Here is a 16,901-nt window from a genome sequence, read left to right as displayed (position 1 = left end):
TCTATTGAACATTCAATTGCATTGTTCGTTTTATAGCGCAAATCACACAATGGGACTTGATTTTCTATGGCACTGAAACGCCCGCCCAACCGGAGGACGCGGTCCATATTAGTGACGGTCTATTTGGCAATGATATGGGCCACAACGACATCGAGTACGATGCCAATTTGCAATGGCGAAATATGCAGCAGGTAAATACTCATTGCAACCGATCATATTTAATACTCTAACGTTGACCTAAACATATATATGTAAATGTATTTTATTTCATTAAATTCGGATCAATCAAACGTTATGTAACTTTCTTAGTTAAATATAAACTAACATTGTGAAATCGTTTACAGAAGCGAAGTTGAGTACCGAATCATAAGATTTTTAAATAAAATTTTCTTGTTCGTTTAGAATTAATTTGATTTTCAAGTCAAATATTTATTGCAGATTTAATTTTTTATTCTAACCAAATATTTTACAACCCCACTACTACTTCAGTATCCTTTAAATTTGACTTATTTTGATTTCATCACTTTCTTCTCACACTATTACGAAATAATAAGAATCATAACTCAGATGGCTCTAGCTACATTCCTAAGAATATTAAAGTATTTTCTCGGAGACAATTTGAAACCTCAAAGTATATTTCCAACACGAAAAAAGGGTTAAAATTAATGTATAGGAGATGCCATCAAAAAAGTAACCTTAAAGGATGGAGACTCGAAGTTCAAGAGTTTTTCATCAGCATACGCCAGCAGCTGTACACTCTTATAGAAGATGGCACCTTCAATGTTTAGTGCTGCAGCTCGAATTATTTTCTCCAGAAGTAGGTTGAAGAAATCCCACGAAAGGGAGTTGCCTTGCCTGAAACCTCGTTTGGTATCGAACGGCTCGGAGAGGTCCTTCCCGATCCTGACGGAGCTTTTCGTGTTGCTCAACGTCAATTTACACAGCCGTATTAGTTTTGGGGGATACCAAATTGAGACATCACGGCACAAAGGCAGCTCCTTTTCGTGCTGTCAAAAGCAGCTTTTAAATCGACGAAGAGGTGGTGTGTATCGATTCTCCTTTCACGGGTATTTTCCAAGATTTGACGTATGGTGAATATCTGGTCAATTGTTGATTTGCCAATCCAAATCAGTTTGTTGTTTGTGTGCTTTAATCTTTCACACATACGCTCGATAGAACCTTATATGCGATGTTGAGGAGGCTTATCCCACGGTAGTTGACACAGGTTGGGGGATCTCCCTTTTTCTGGATTGGGCAGAGCACACTTAAATTCAAACTTCTGACCCATCGTCATCAGTTGGAGAATCGGGTTTGCCTTCTCCTGGCGTTATAGTTTCACTGCCATTCAGCAGGCTGGTAAAATGTTCGCTCCATAATTTTAGTATGCTCTGGGCATCAGTCACTAAACCTTCTGTTAGTCGCCGCATCTTTTCGAAGAATTTCGAGCATTACCCCTGTCGGCCAACTTGTCAAACTCTTCGTACTCACGCATTTTGGCCTCTTTCTTTTTTTGTCTGCAAATGCGTCTTGCTTCCCTCTTCAAATCTGGGTATCTATCCCATCCCGCACGTGTTGTAGTCGATTATAACGTTGCGGGGTAGGCAGTCTGTTTTCTCTCAGCTGCGACATGGCACTCCTCATCGTACCAGCTGTTCATTTGCATGGGGGGCGTTTTTTACGTGGCGGGTCCCAAACCCAGCACACACCTCACTTTAGCTCGCCTTCAAACGGATTGTTCTTTGGTCCAGAGGTTACTCGGTCAAAGACCGGAAGTCGTGAGCTGCTTGAGTCATATGTAAAATAATCGTTTCTGGCCACCCCCAAGTGAATGGCGATCAGAGAACTTTCCTCACTTGCGTGAACTTCTACATATGACGCCATCCTCCTTTCTACCTTTGTGGTCATCTGAAAAATAAAACAATGATGCATTCTTGTCACAACACTAAAACGGCTATAACTTCTGAAATAATTTGAATTTTGAAAAATCCTTTTGGGGAGATAAACTATCTAATTATGAAAAAATTCAATTAATTAAAATTTCTAGACTAGAATATCCGCTTAAGTCGTCTCAGGTTACTTGAATAAATTTGAGTTATTCGAACCAAATTATTGTAGGTTTAACATCGTATTTTATTGAAATAAAAAACAAAAGAGAAATCAAAGACCCAGCTTACACTAAGACTACAAAAGTTGCCGAAGTAAGTAAGCCGAAGAGTCCACTGCCAAAGCTTTAAGCTCTGACTTTAACATTTCTTTACCCCCTTTTAAAGATTCATAATCCATGCAAATTAAAAGTTTTTGAGGAAAGTATATTTTTGTCTTGTATTTCAAGGAATATGAAAGTTAAAATACTTTATTAATTGCCTCTAAACTTTAAAGTACCTTGCTGAGAAAATATCGTTGTGGCCAGTAACTGCTTGCTCTACACCGCCTGCATTCTTGGGTGCATGCTTCGACTAGCTTATGATTTTGGCATGTCCAACACCGCATAACAACCGTCGTGCAATTATGGTCCACATGCACACAAACAGTCCACACTGTTTGTGTGTTGTTGATGTAGCTGTTGTTGCAAGTTTATTGTAAAAACAGCACTCACAGAAATTAACATGGTAGAGGCAAAGGCCAAGCCTTGTTCGAGGTTCGACTGCACAGAATTTCAATGTGGCCACTCGATACCGGCCGACATATGAGTACATTCAAATGTGCATATGTGCATTTAGGTGTTTGGACAGAGCTTTGCGGGCGGCTTGTTGTGAGGCGCAAATAACAGACAAGAAATACAAGAAGGTGGAGGCGACACGACTCGAGATACAGCAAGCTTTTGCCATTCCATCTTTAGGACAGAGGAAAATGCACGCTGCCGAGGAGAATTGCGAGCCTTCTCTATATGAAAATGTTGTTGTGGTGGAGCAAAATACAGTTATTGTCCTTCTGCAACTGTTGTCAGTGTAGCAGTGAGGTTTATGAATCTTTAAAATTTCCATTCAATTTGAATAAATGCACTTGGCAATGGAGCAATCGCGTGGCTGACTGACTTCTGCATCAATTTGCATACGGCAGTGGGGATTTTCCGTACCATTTCACTCGCATAATGTGAAATTATCGCTTGGCTCAGAGAAAGTTTTGCAGTTAATAAATATCTGTAAATTAATATATTTATGCCTTTTTTGAAGTCTCGTTAGTGCTGCGAAAAACAATGGGTTCTTTCGAGTTTACATTACAAGTATCATTGCATTTTTTGTCCACTGAGGAGAAAGAAACTCTGTTAGTGTGAAAACCCGCATAAATTAGGTGCATCGCATTGTGTGCTTAACGCCAATTTACATTACCCTTTCTGCCAGCATCCACATAGCTGTCAGCATTTTATGTTTGTATGTATGCAGGTTGGTTGAACATATGTCCGCAAGCCAACAACATTGGTTGATATCGGTAATGATGCTGCTTTTGCAATTTCATCGCCAGCAGACCACCAATCGAGCGCTGCAAGAAATCATTATATAAGCAGGAATACAAAGTTGAATATTAGGGTTGTCCACATTCCGAAAGTAATAGTATATGCATAAATGCTATCTAAGATTATTATTTGCTCTTTAGTCCGCTGTTTCTGTTCTTTTTCTCAACTTACTATTTGTTTCTTCGTACATAATGAACTTGAACGAAAATAATTTACCCCGCCTACGTGGTACTTATCAATTCTATTACGATTGCGTGACATTACATATAAATATATGGGTTGGAATCCCCAAATTACTTGACGAAAAGCAATATAAAATCGTAAATCAAAAATTAGTTTTTTTAATCATAACTCTGAAATTTACATGCTGACTAACTCCATCCGTAGAACCTAACCTTCCTACTAAAATAAAAGTTCCACCCCAATATGCATATATGCCTTCGGATCTCTACATAGTATGTATGTAAGTATGAAAGGCGATTTTCAGAAATCTGCATTGAATTCATTTTTGGCAATTCCAACTCGCTGTGATGTGCTGACAACATTGCCAGCGGGCAATTTGCCAATGTCGCTCGCTCATTCGACCGCCAAACCCGCTTTTGCTTATTCAGTTCAGTGAGCTGCCATACACGAACGAGTACATGTCCCTGCATTTGAGTTGCTCCCATAAACCGGCGCTGGCGTCTGTGGTTCTTTGCTCTGCCAGCAGATCTGGTTTAGTTGGTTGAATTAATGCCTGTCGTTGCTGGTTAGTTGATGACGCTTTTTTGCTTAGTTGCAGCAGAAACAAAAACAAAAAATGAAATGATAACGAAAATTAATGAAGATCTAAAAAGCCGAAAGCAAATCAAATAAATTTGGTAAAAAAGAGTATGAAATTATAAGCACATTTTATGGTCTGTTTTATTTCTAATTCCGATATTTCACCTGGTCTAAAAGGGTGAGATCAGAGGTGTTTTGTCTTGATCTAGCAAAAGCGAAATCTTCAAGGAGGAAGTGTTGAGTTGATTCTATCTAATCTTCTTCTAAACAGCTAATGCAGCTGACATCCGGTATGATATTCAATCTTTCCTCATGCATCCCGATCGAACTGTGTCCAGTTAGAAATCCTACAAACATTGAAAGACGAACCCTACTAAGAGCGAAGAGTTCCCTAGATCTATTTCGATTTACCTAGAGGCTGAAGGACTTTGTCACTGTACAGTTGATTAGTAGTTGACGAGCGCTTGCTGATTTGGCCTCACGCCCAACAGTAATTGCAACTGACGTACATGTCCTGACAAGCTCATTATCCTTACAGTTTCCTGCAATACTGCTGGGGTCACACACCCAAACCAGTCTAACCATATGATTACTCGCTGCTAGAGACAAGAAGCCTATACATCCTTTCATTAGTCTAAAGCACACAGTCTGCGAACTCAAGGCTGATATCGCTGCCCTTATTTTTGGAGTGGATAGTCACCACTCTGAAGGAGGCTTCGCTCCTGAGCCATGGATCTGCTGCTATGTTTATGGCAGCCACCTCTGCTTGGAAGACGCTGCAGTGGTCAGGAACCCTGCAGTGGAGATAATGGAAAGTTCCAGACAGTGCACTCCTCCACTAACCCTCCCCGCAAGCTTTGATCCGGAATAGCCTTGAGATCCGAAGTGCATGCTGCTTAGATCCCCTCTGTCGTCTCACAATGCCACTTTGCCTCGGGATCATACTCAAAGATCCATGACTCGTCACCTGATATTACGTTATTCAAAAATTGGTTTCCACTTTCACACATGTTCAAATTTTCTTGGCACGCTTCCATTCACCGCAATTTCCAGTCGTCAGTGACCACTTTTGGTACCATCTTCGCGCACACCTCGCTCATGTTCAAGTGCTCCGTCAAAATGTCCCAAACCACAGATTTTGATAAATTTAACATCAGGGCAAATAAACGAATACTTAGTCGACGGTCTGAGTTCAAAACTTTGCGCATACGAATCACATTGTTGGTGTTTGTCGAAGTCGCTGGTCTCCCAGCACGGTCTTCATCAGCAATCTCATTCCAGCCCTCCAAAAAGGCCTGGTGCCGCCGAAAACCACCAATTTTTGCTAAAGCAATATCTGGGTCTCGTACCTCTGCTTTAACGAACGCTGCATTTTCGGCTTGTACCACTCCCAAAAACACGCTGCATGAAAATGTTTGTCCTGACTCCAGGAGCACTGACCAGCCGCACGTTTATTAGTTAGGAACGCCCTCGGAAGTACAGTCGCGGCGGAAGAAAATCAGTCCTATTACTTTCCGAACAAACCCTGTTGTCTTCCAAAGCTAACTATGGTTTAATAGAGCCAACATTCCGTCGGTGATATCACTTATCGATGGAATGGAATTCATGGTACCTGTTTTGCGACCTCAAATTATTTAAGATGGAATTAATTTAGCTCATCGATCACCCTGCAAGTCCAGGAAGCAACAAAAGCAACGATGGCATAGGGATTAATATGCCAATCTTCCCTATAGCAGCGTTCAATTATGTCACTTAATATAGATACATATGTACATAAGTATGTGTAATTCATATAAATATTAGTAGGGAAAACAGTTAGTATGCGCAAGGACATTTTGTTTCCACTCTAATTTCTTAAGTTAAGCTTCCCAGCAAAACAGATAAAAACCACTATACTCCAAAAACGATAATAAAACAAAAATATCCATATACATATGTACATACATAGATATTGCAACAAAATTTAAAAAATATAATAAACTAAAAGTTGAATAACCTGCTGCCGCCAATTCGTCTGTCACTGGGCGCTGCCTTAGCGCTTGTTGCCGCGGCTAGCCTTACTATCGCTCTACTCTCTCTCTCTCTCTCTCTCTCTCTCTCTCTCTACAACCGCTTTTAACTAATTTTCCTTTTATTCCGCTTTTGCAAACAAATGTATATTCGTCTGTCCATGTGTGTGCTGCTAGTTGCAATTTTTGCGTTTATGGGCAAAAGTCGGCGAATAGAGAATAGACACACCGTATATACATACATATGTATGTATGAACGTGTATAAGTAAAGCAAATAAAACCGACCAGATCAGAGTAAAGGCAACAGCACGCCACAAGATGGCAGGACGCACTCATGATAGTTGTTGCATTCGGAATGCACGAATAAATAAATAAATGATAAACATTTACCGCTGCGCATATGTGTGGCGGTATGTGGGCCCGCAAGTTAGCAAACCAAAGCCGTAGTAAAAGCAAATACATTATGCGCTGTGGCTATGCAGCTAAGACCCTTGAGATCCTTTAAATTTACGAGTGTATTTAGGAGTTGCATGTATGACACTTGTTGGCATCTAAGAGCAATGTACACGCGAACGGGACTGGGCAGACCAGCGGGCACACAGAACGCCATTACATTGCAGACAGTTAGCCCACTTTGTAGGTTTGAGTCACGCAGACAGCCCCCTGCAAAGGCAGATAGCCGAAAAATGCGCGCCATTGGTCATGCCATCGTTTGTGGCAGACAGCACGGCAACATGCAACATTCCGTGGCATGCCAAGCAGGCATTTATACGTATATAAATTGGTACGTACACCAAAATGTCTGCTTTGCGGCAAAACACATTCCGCTCCAACGCTGGGAAAATACACACATACACGTTTGGCCAAAGCGCCCAGCAAAGTGACCGCGCAGAGTCATTTCAGTGCACTAAAGTGAAAACAACAAAAGCGAACACAAAGTTGCCAAGTACATACATACATATGTATGTACATACATATGAAAATATACATATGTATATAAGAAAAGCAATGTTGCAATTTTTCTTTGCCGCCTTCCCTACAATTTTCCTTGCGGGGTTTTGCATTGCTACAGTTCATAGCTGCTTCGCTTTTTTGGCATTCCCTGGAACATACTTTTCACTTATTAAGTTCCTTCTTAACTTTCGTCACTTCTTCACGGCTAATTGAAGTTATTCTTCGGTTTTCTGTTTTTTTTGCATTTCATGCAGTCGAGGCTTTTTCAGATGGACAACGCGGGCACAAGATCCGAAGTTTTCTAACTCAATTACACTCATACGCATATGCATTATTTTGACGCGTCTTCTCTTAATACTAAATTCTTTCTTATTCCTTCATTTGCAGGTGGGTGAATCGAGTGTGATGGCCAACGATAAGACGAATGCGTCGTGCCTGAAGGCGACATCCGACCAAAGATGTTTAGGTTTGTGTTTAATTATCATTTTATTAACACAATTACTATTAAACTTCAATTGCAACAACAACAGCAATAACAAAAATGGCAATAGCTAGACACAGTTGTTAGAACAAAAACAATAACTAACACTGCGAATATGCAAAAAGTTGTATAAAGTAAACCTGTAAATTGATAGCAAGCCAAAAAGTAGCAAAAACAAAAAAAAAAAAAAAACAAAAATGAAAATTCACAATAATAATAAGTAGACTACAATACAAATTGAGTAAGCCGCGCAAGATTTTTCTAAAGCAAACACATTTTTTCAAAACTTTTATATTGAGATTGAAGCTTAAACAAAAGCTAGTTACAAAAGCACAAAAAATCCTAAAAATAAAAAATATAACTAGAAATACAGTAAGTGTAAAAGATAAGATGTATGTTTGTAATGTGCGTGTAAGATTTCTGCTTCTAAAAAATTTCTTCTGAACATATTTACATTTATTTCAATAATAAATTTCAAAGTCCTGTGTAGATTGAAGTGAAACCAAATCAAAAGGCGAAATCACAACCAAACTACATAGATGTCAACTTTGTTAAGTTAAGTTGGGTAATGGCTTATAAAAGAAGAAAACTCCGAGGATATACTTAAACAAAGTGCTAAGTTAGCTAAACACATGGAATTTTTTTTCTATAAAACGGTTTTTTTTCGATAAATTCAAAAATTTCATATCTTAAAAAATTAAATAAAAAACAGTGGAGGTATTTGTATTAAGCGAAAATCGCTAAACACACCGTCAAATTGCTTAAATAACACACTTTAAACAAGGCAAGCGCAAATTATACAGAACTCGTTAATTAGCGGAAAATAATGAGATACCCATTTATTTTGAAAGGACTAAAATTGGTTAGTGTTATACTAGGTATTCATAACTTTAATGCTCTAAAAATGACTAAACTTGCCGTACACGTAAGGTATATTCGCATTTAAGCTCGAAGTGATGGCTTTTACTAAATTTGTAAGAAATTTAAAAGTAAACCAAATATATTTAGGGTTTTCAAATTTTAAATTTTAGCAATCAAATGCAATCTAAGGATAGCATGTGCATAAAACCAGAATTTCAAAATGTGCTCACATAAACTTCATTGAAGTTAACATCTCTCCGATGCAAGATTTACATATAAAATAATAATATTTTCGAACTCTGTTATGATAATTGAAAAAAATAAAAAAAAAATAACTTTATTTTAAAAAGATCCATGCACGTAAGCCTTTTGAATATTGCCTATAAAAAGAATTGCGTTTTTAATTACAAAGTGTAGTTGCGTGTGTGTGTGTGTTTGTTTTATATTCTTGTCCAAATTGTAGTTAGTTGTAGGAAAATAAAAACAAATGTAGGCTTTAAAAATACTCACTTTTCGAAAAACAATAAGTAATTCAAAATTTCCAAGTCTTCCCGCTGCACACTGCTAAACGAAAAATGTCTTTTGTATTTAATAAAAAGCTCGAAGAACAAGCATTACTTATACAAGTTTTCGCAATGTTTTTTAATTTTTTGAAGAAAACCTGCCAAAATGCAATTTGCGCCCCATTAAATAAATGCATAGATGTATTTGTATGTATGTGTGTAGCACCTTTTTGTAATTTTAATACATGCACAATATGAGAAATTGTCGAAAGGGCCAGCATTTGAAACGTGAAGCGGACAACAACGCTGCGCAATTCACCAAGTTGCACTCGCATCTTGCCAACCCTTACATCGAATAGAATTTTCACGCAATTGTTGCATTTTATTTACTTGCTTACATGTATGTACATATGTATGTATGTGCCAGCTGTAATTAATCCAACGGATGACAACCAATTGAAGCCAGCGAGTCATCGTTGCATTTTATTTTGATGAATACATACGGCATATGTATGTATGTATGTATGTATATCCACTTGCTTTTTAACAACCAACAATTAACCGTTGCTTCAACTTTTTTTAGTTCGAATTAAAAGCACATACCCTAGACCAACAAAGCCAAATACATCCGATTATAATTGGAAAATCAAAGGAAAAACATGTGCATATCAAAGTTTTTTACTTGCAAGCGTTTCTCTCATGCCTTAACGCACACCTGAAGAAAATTTTTTCAAACTGAAATTCTACTTATTATATCAAACCTATGAAAAGCTATTGTTTTTGTAACATTGTTGCTGGCACCGCAACATAAAGTTTACTCTCATTGCATGAAAGCTATGAAAGCTTAATATTTTAATTATGAGTACATATTTTTTTAGGAAAATATATAGAAGAATATTTTATCAAAGCTTTTGCAAAACTTTTGCTGAAAAGTAATCAGATTCATTAAAATTGCATCAATCGCAAATTTTTTCTTCACATTTGTTGAGTAGTGTTATTAAGCAATGCTTGCAAGCATAAAAAATAATCTAGGTTGTATGTATTAAACAAATTTAATTAAAAAAAAACAAATTTTTAAATCATAAATTAACTCAAGTTAAAGAGTTTCTATTTTCGCATTTCGAAAAAATTCCAATAACGTTTAAAGTTGAAAAGCGAACTAAATATCTATAATATATAATTTTTTTTAGCCAATGGACTAATATTTTCTTCAAAACAAATGCTTAAATATATGTTTATAAATTAAATTATGTGTTGCTGACTATAGAGCTACCATGGTCCACTCCAATTAGCTTCCGCAAATCTAAGGCTGAGCGCAGATTAGGGCGAGACACGAAGCAACAAGGAAAAGCAACGAGTGAAGAGAGAAATTAATCATTATGTTAATCCAATCTATGCACTTTGCAATGTGTCCTACTGTGCTCAGCTTTAAATATTTATTCCAATTTAAGTTTAAAGTTTTCGTATTTTGTAAAATTCCAAAAAAAAAAAATCATCGTCAGTTTTTATATGATAAGCACAAAAAGGTGGTAGGGTTTTCAGCCTAAAATTTTGGCCAAATATGTAATATAATGTATCGTATTAAGTTAATATACAGAGGTAAATAAAATAGAATAGGATTAGTAATAAATTAAAAATACAGATTGCAATGCAAAAATCCGCATAAAAAACTAATATACAAAATTTATGTAAGCAAAAAGTTCCTGCGTTTCAAAGAGCGAACATTTTTAAGCGTCAAAAAACTATAAGAAATTAGAATTAAAATAAAGAAATAAAGTAAAGAAAGAAAGCGCTGCTGTAACGTATAAAGTAATATTAACAAATATTGAATTTGTTCCGACTAATGAAAGGTACTTTTAATATACATATTCATGGCATTAGAACTATTCAAATGTTTTCTTTTTGAGCTGAATTAGCTAAGCATCACAGAGCGCAAAAAATGTTTTGAACAATAATTTCCATATCAGTATGATTAATAAATTTACGAATTTGCAATTTAAATTGTGAATTTAAAATGCTTCAATACAAAAAATTTTGTAAACTTTGTATTGAACATAATATAATTATATTTTTCACATATCAAAAAACGTTTTACATACGAAAAATACAATTCCAAACTGTATCCATGTATAAATTGGTAAAATTAAATTTAGCACTTTAATTAATAGATCTGATTGTTTAGTAAAATAGTGCATAAAATCTCAACTAATCCGAAACTCGTTAGAATCGTATTTTTTTTGGATATAATAGTATGAATAGCTCGGAAAAACTTTGCATTATGCAAAAGCTAAAAAAAATTAAACCGTAGAACAAACTGACTGGATGCTTATTACTTTCTTTTAAAATATAAATATTATATTAAACGTTTTGAGGAATTTACATCGCATTTTAACAACAGAGAGGGCAGTGTATATTACTTGACATGTCTTCCAAACAATTCACAAAAAAGAACACATGGGGCGTTTTCAACTTAAAATTCCAAACACTTTCAGGCAGCAGATTTTTAAAAAATACGAGGCTACTCCTAACTCCTCAAAAACTAATTAGTTATTTAGTCTTACACAAAGCATTGAGCGCTGTGAAAGATCCGTTTTCTCTTTCTGAATGTGAGATGAGCCCCAATTCTAGCCCATATGGACAATATTTATCATTTTTTTGCTTTTTTTTTTGATAACGATATTCAATTTGCTTGCCATTTTTTCAATAATTTTTATTTAATGTTTATTTTTTTAGAATTACATGATTATTTTAAACTATTTGACTATTAATTTCAATATTTTTTCTATCGATATATATATATAATCCTTGATAATCAAAGTAACTTGAGTGCAATATTTTGAATAATCAAATAACTGTTAATTACGTTTACTACAAAAACGCATGTGTACATATGTATGTACATATGTACTCGTAATATTTTAATGCAATTGCTTAGATGTAAATAAAGGCTCGTCATAATGATATACTTGTACTTGCACATGTACATAAATAAGTACATACAAGTATGTATGAGGATAATTTATAAAGCTGAAGGGGCTATTTGGTTAGCAATTTAGAATGTTTAGAATGTTGTTAAAAAAGTTTAATTAATCTTTAAATGTGGATTAAAGTATATTTTATACTACTGTTTCAATAACGGTATTAGTTAGATTTTAACAGTCAGCTTTTCAAGCCGCAAGTGTGTACATATTATTTTATTTATATATACATATGTACATGTACAATGGAGTTACCGCAAAACATTTGCCCTTTCAGCTTAAAACCCTCCACTAAATTTCTTATGCAAAATTTATCTTTAGCACTTTTAGTTTTATTGAAGGCAATAGAGAATGATAGAAGACAAGATTACGGCAAGTATTTGCAATTACTTTTTTTTAGGCAATTATGGTGTCAACATATAAAAGCAGTCATTTAAAAGTTACTGAAATATTTTCCCGTAATATTATTCTATTAATTTCACTAAAAAAATTATCCAAAAGCTAATAAATTAAGTTTAATTCTTCACGAATTAGCAAACGTATTTACGTTTTTGTTTACAATTTACATGTTATTTGAGAGTTTTTCTATGTTTTCCTTCCAATTTCAAAAGTATGACGCCACTTGAATTTGGCTGACGTAATCTTTTCTTCTATCAATCTTGAAAGCATCAACACACCTGTGTAGGTATGTCAGGCAGCTTGTACACCAACGTTTTCCTCTTTTTTACATTTTGCAAGTGTTAGCCAAACTTAAAATTTTCCAGATTTTTTATTAATAAATATACATATGTACATGCATTTTTTTTCAATTTTGTGCTCTCATTTATTCCCAGTTTTGCATTATTTCCAACTATTTTAAATTTTTATTGCCTTTTTGTTGTTGTTTTTGTTGAACCTCCACACCCACCATGCCTACACTAAGTAAATAAATGTTATTTATTTGTAATTTAAAACAAAAAACAATACTGATAACAAACTGTAGCAAAGTAACAGCTTGAGCAAAACCCAAATGCATTTTAACAGAGTGCCATATTTACAGGATCTGAAACACTACTGCTCGTAAAATGTATGCTTTTGCGTGAATAAAACACAAAATATCGGTAGTAAATATCCCACTGAAAATATGGCGCTCCATTTTGTTGCACCCTTTATGATATACCAACTAAAAAGATATATTATTCGAATATTGGTAACATTGCTATGTATAGGCGAGCGAGATAAGTAAATAACCTAACTGTTATACATAAATATACACACACAAAATATATATGTAAATGCGCGTGTGGGGCAGCGTTGAGTAATAGTAAATTAGTAGCACAATTTAAACCTTTTTTTAAATAGTTAATTAGCAATTTTTTTTTTTGTTAGCCAATGAACAAAAGCTACAAGCAATATAACGCACAAATAGGAAAAAATATTAAGTAATTTGTTACTAAAACTTCCCTAAAATATTAATAGTTAATACATATACCTATATATATTTTGATTTTGGTATAATTTTGTAGATTTCGTTTTTAACCGCTTATGAATCATTATTATTGTAGTGATCTGATTACTTTTTTGCGATAACATTTAATTACGATTTTGTCTTAAGCTACATTTTGTTAATTGCTAATATTAAACCATTGCTAAAATAAACTTTTTTTGGGCGTCGGTACTTATAACTTAAGCAAATATCTTACATACGTACATACGCACGAACTTTAACGGCAGCAAGCAGATGCGAAATATAATAGTTAAACAAAAAGCCAAAAGAAATAAATACAGATAAAACAGCAAAATGTAAAATAGAATCCAAGTTAAATAGCAAATGGCGAATGAGGAACTTAAGCGAAGGGCGAATAGGGAGCTTACAAAACCACGACCAATTGCGATGTTAAGGCCAATAGGAGAGCACAGAAAAGATGTGTTCGTATGTAAGGGGTAAAACAGCGAAGGGAAAAAGCCTCAAAATACGATTATGTAAGGCAAATGAATAAATCGGATGTTTGCTCCTTTGCAGCAGTAGGCAAAGAAAGTAAAACAAAAACATGGGAAATGGGTGTCAGCAAACACATATAGTACATATTTAACAACAAAAAACATGTAACATACCATAATATTGTGTGCATTTAGTATTTAAGAAAAATATACAAATTAAAAAAAACATGTATACATAAATAACTAAAAAGAAAATATTACTATCATAGAAGAAACGAGAATAAACACAGCGCAGCAACAAATACAATAAATTACATTAAAGAATAAAGTAAATTAAATGAAACAAAAAAAACACAACTAATGAAAATCATAAATGTATGTATGTATGTATTACGTGTAAATATAAAAAAGAGTAAAACCGAAAAATAAAAAAAGAGAAAATTAATTTAATTTTAATTGTAATGTGCAGTAGCTACAGTCTTAAGTAATTGATAAAGTAATTGAAAAATTAATAAATAATTATAATAAACAATTGCATAGACAACAGCAAGTAAATCGGAAATGAGAACGATGCGAAGAATAAAATATGTTTTCACAAAATTCATGTATTTTATTTCGTACAAAGCATAAATTTGTTACAAAGCAGATATGAAAAAGTATATTTACCAGGTACATAGCGGACCGACAAGCACAGCGATACACACGAAGAAAAAAGGGGAAAATATTTCCAGTCCTCTACTCATAAGCATTTTCCAAAGCGGAAGAGTCTCTACTTTATACATTTGGACCGAAATATTTCCGCTATTCATAAATTCTGAATCTAGGTATTCAAGAACATAAATTTTTGTAAATCCTTTTAAAAAGTGCGTGAAGTTTAAAAATATTCAAATGACATATGTAAGTTCCATTTGTATTTTAAAGCAGTAAGAAATTCAACGATCAAGTTGGAACTATTTACTCAACGGCGAAAAGCCCACAAACCATTTGCTGTGGTATAGAATTGAAAGTGTTGACTTGAACGGGAGGAAGGAATGAATGCCACAAAGGTCATGACTCCATAGGTCTTTGGCGATCAATCACCATTTTTAATTACACCTACTTTGAAGACGCGCTACTATGGACCAATGCTATACAAACGATCCATAAACTATAAGACCATGTATTATTAAGGGTAGACCATTCAGCCTACTATGAATGGTTTATTATTCTTTTGTGATTTACTGCAAGCAAGGCACCCATATGTACATATGTATGTATGTATGTACATACAATATGTACTAGTAATATTTTTGTAGAGCTTTGAGTTGAAATGCTTCTATGAAATTTAGATAGTTGCAACTATCGCAATAGCAATTGAGTTCAAATGAATAAATAAGACAACCGTAACCGCACATTTGGTAAAATGGCTAAGTAAACATAACCAAAGACCACTTTATCTCTTTCAAAACTACAAATCGAAATGACACATACATATGTAACTAAATCATTCAAAATAGTCAAAGGTGAGTTCAGTGAAATATTTCTTCTTATAACTATGAAATAAACACGTAAATATTGTTTGTTTTAACTATTATTTTCGCTAACAATGCGCATTCATAATTGCAGCACTAATTAATTTTAATCATAACATTAAAAATAATAAATTTAATTCGCAAAAAAGTAATAAGAAAAGCTCCATGAATATGAAAAACTGCATTTACATACATACATATGTTCATTCATTCATGCAAGACATTGTATTCACGGACAAATTGTTTTTGTAACGCCAAAATTAAAACTAATCAATGCGCTCTCACATGTTAAGTATGACTTAGACGCACAGCTTTTTAATTCAATTTAACTAATGTACGCGGTTCATGTGTGGCATTTATTTACATTATAATATGTACATATATATGTATGTATTTATATATGTATGTAGGTATACATATTTATGTATATAATTGCAATTTCCTTGAGTATTACATAATTGCGGCTTAATTTTAATTTGGTAATTTTCAGATTTGTACACATTAGTATGTATACATATTTGTATGTACTGCACACTGCACTTTATTGTATTGATTATTTGTTGTTTTTATTGAAAATGAAACATTTTAATTATTTTGTTTAAATTTTTAGTATACCTATTTGCACGTACATATGTACATACAAACAATAAAAGCACAAGTTTGTAAATAAAGTAGAACCTTAGATTTAGTACTTTTATACTAAACATAACCTCTTGTATTTAAACGATCGACTGTTGCGAAAACCAAATGTGTGGAAGAACTCCGTTATTTTGTTCAAATCTGTTTTTACATATGTAAAGCCGAAATTTTCGTTTATGTGCACGTTATTCTAATGAATGCATAAACAAAGGTCTTTCAATTAACCTCACAAAAAGTCAAAGAAAGTCAAACAAGTGAAAATGTATATGTTTTCTGTGATCATCGCCATTAAGAAAAAGTAAACACCGAAAACGATTATGTTTCCACTCTAAGGAATGCACAGCACTTTAAATAATGGTTAGCTGTAAGCAGTGCTGAATACCTTGAAGAATCTCAAATTATCTTCTCGACCACAAGTCCACTTATTTCTAACGTTTTCCCTGACAAAACCACAAACAGACCCACCCACATTAGAAGAGTTCGATCCCGTTCTCTTTACACCAACTAAACCAGAGTGCCAAATGGGCGGCAGGTCATATAAAGTAGTAATGCACACATATCCTAATAGAACGAAATTATTTTTCATTTTTGTGCTGTAATATTGTACGTTTTTTATGTGTGCTAATCGTTGTACCGGGTATGTATCCGCTTTTGTTAACAGCTCGCAAAAGTATATTAATTTCTGCTTAAATAACTGTATTGGAATTGGTGTTGGTATTTATTTTGCATTTGGTTTCGGTAGCGTTTGTTTTTTGTATTAAATGAAAACTGTTTTTTTTTTTAGTCACACTCTCATTCATAAAGCGCACACACTTACAGCTGCGAATA

The 16,901-nt window shown here is 34.3% G+C and overlaps 1 protein-coding gene across 1 annotated transcript in view; it reads left to right on the top strand.

Annotated features, from left to right (window-relative positions):
* The window catches only part of LOC126758723 (furin-like protease 1), a 267,237-nt gene that overhangs the window by 249,011 nt on the left and 1,325 nt on the right, over positions 1-16,901 (top strand). The window contains exons 10-11 of the mRNA XM_050473088.1: positions 37-191; positions 7,568-7,646. Coding sequence (XP_050329045.1) covers positions 37-191; positions 7,568-7,646 — 234 coding nt within the window. The remainder of the gene's footprint in view (positions 1-36; positions 192-7,567; positions 7,647-16,901) is intronic.

Source organism: Bactrocera neohumeralis, chromosome 2 (genome assembly GCF_024586455.1).
Source record: "Bactrocera neohumeralis isolate Rockhampton chromosome 2, APGP_CSIRO_Bneo_wtdbg2-racon-allhic-juicebox.fasta_v2, whole genome shotgun sequence".
NCBI lineage: Eukaryota > Metazoa > Arthropoda > Insecta > Diptera > Tephritidae > Bactrocera > Bactrocera neohumeralis.
Note: the sequence above shows the minus strand (reverse complement) of the source record. Positions and strands in the feature narration are given on the sequence as shown.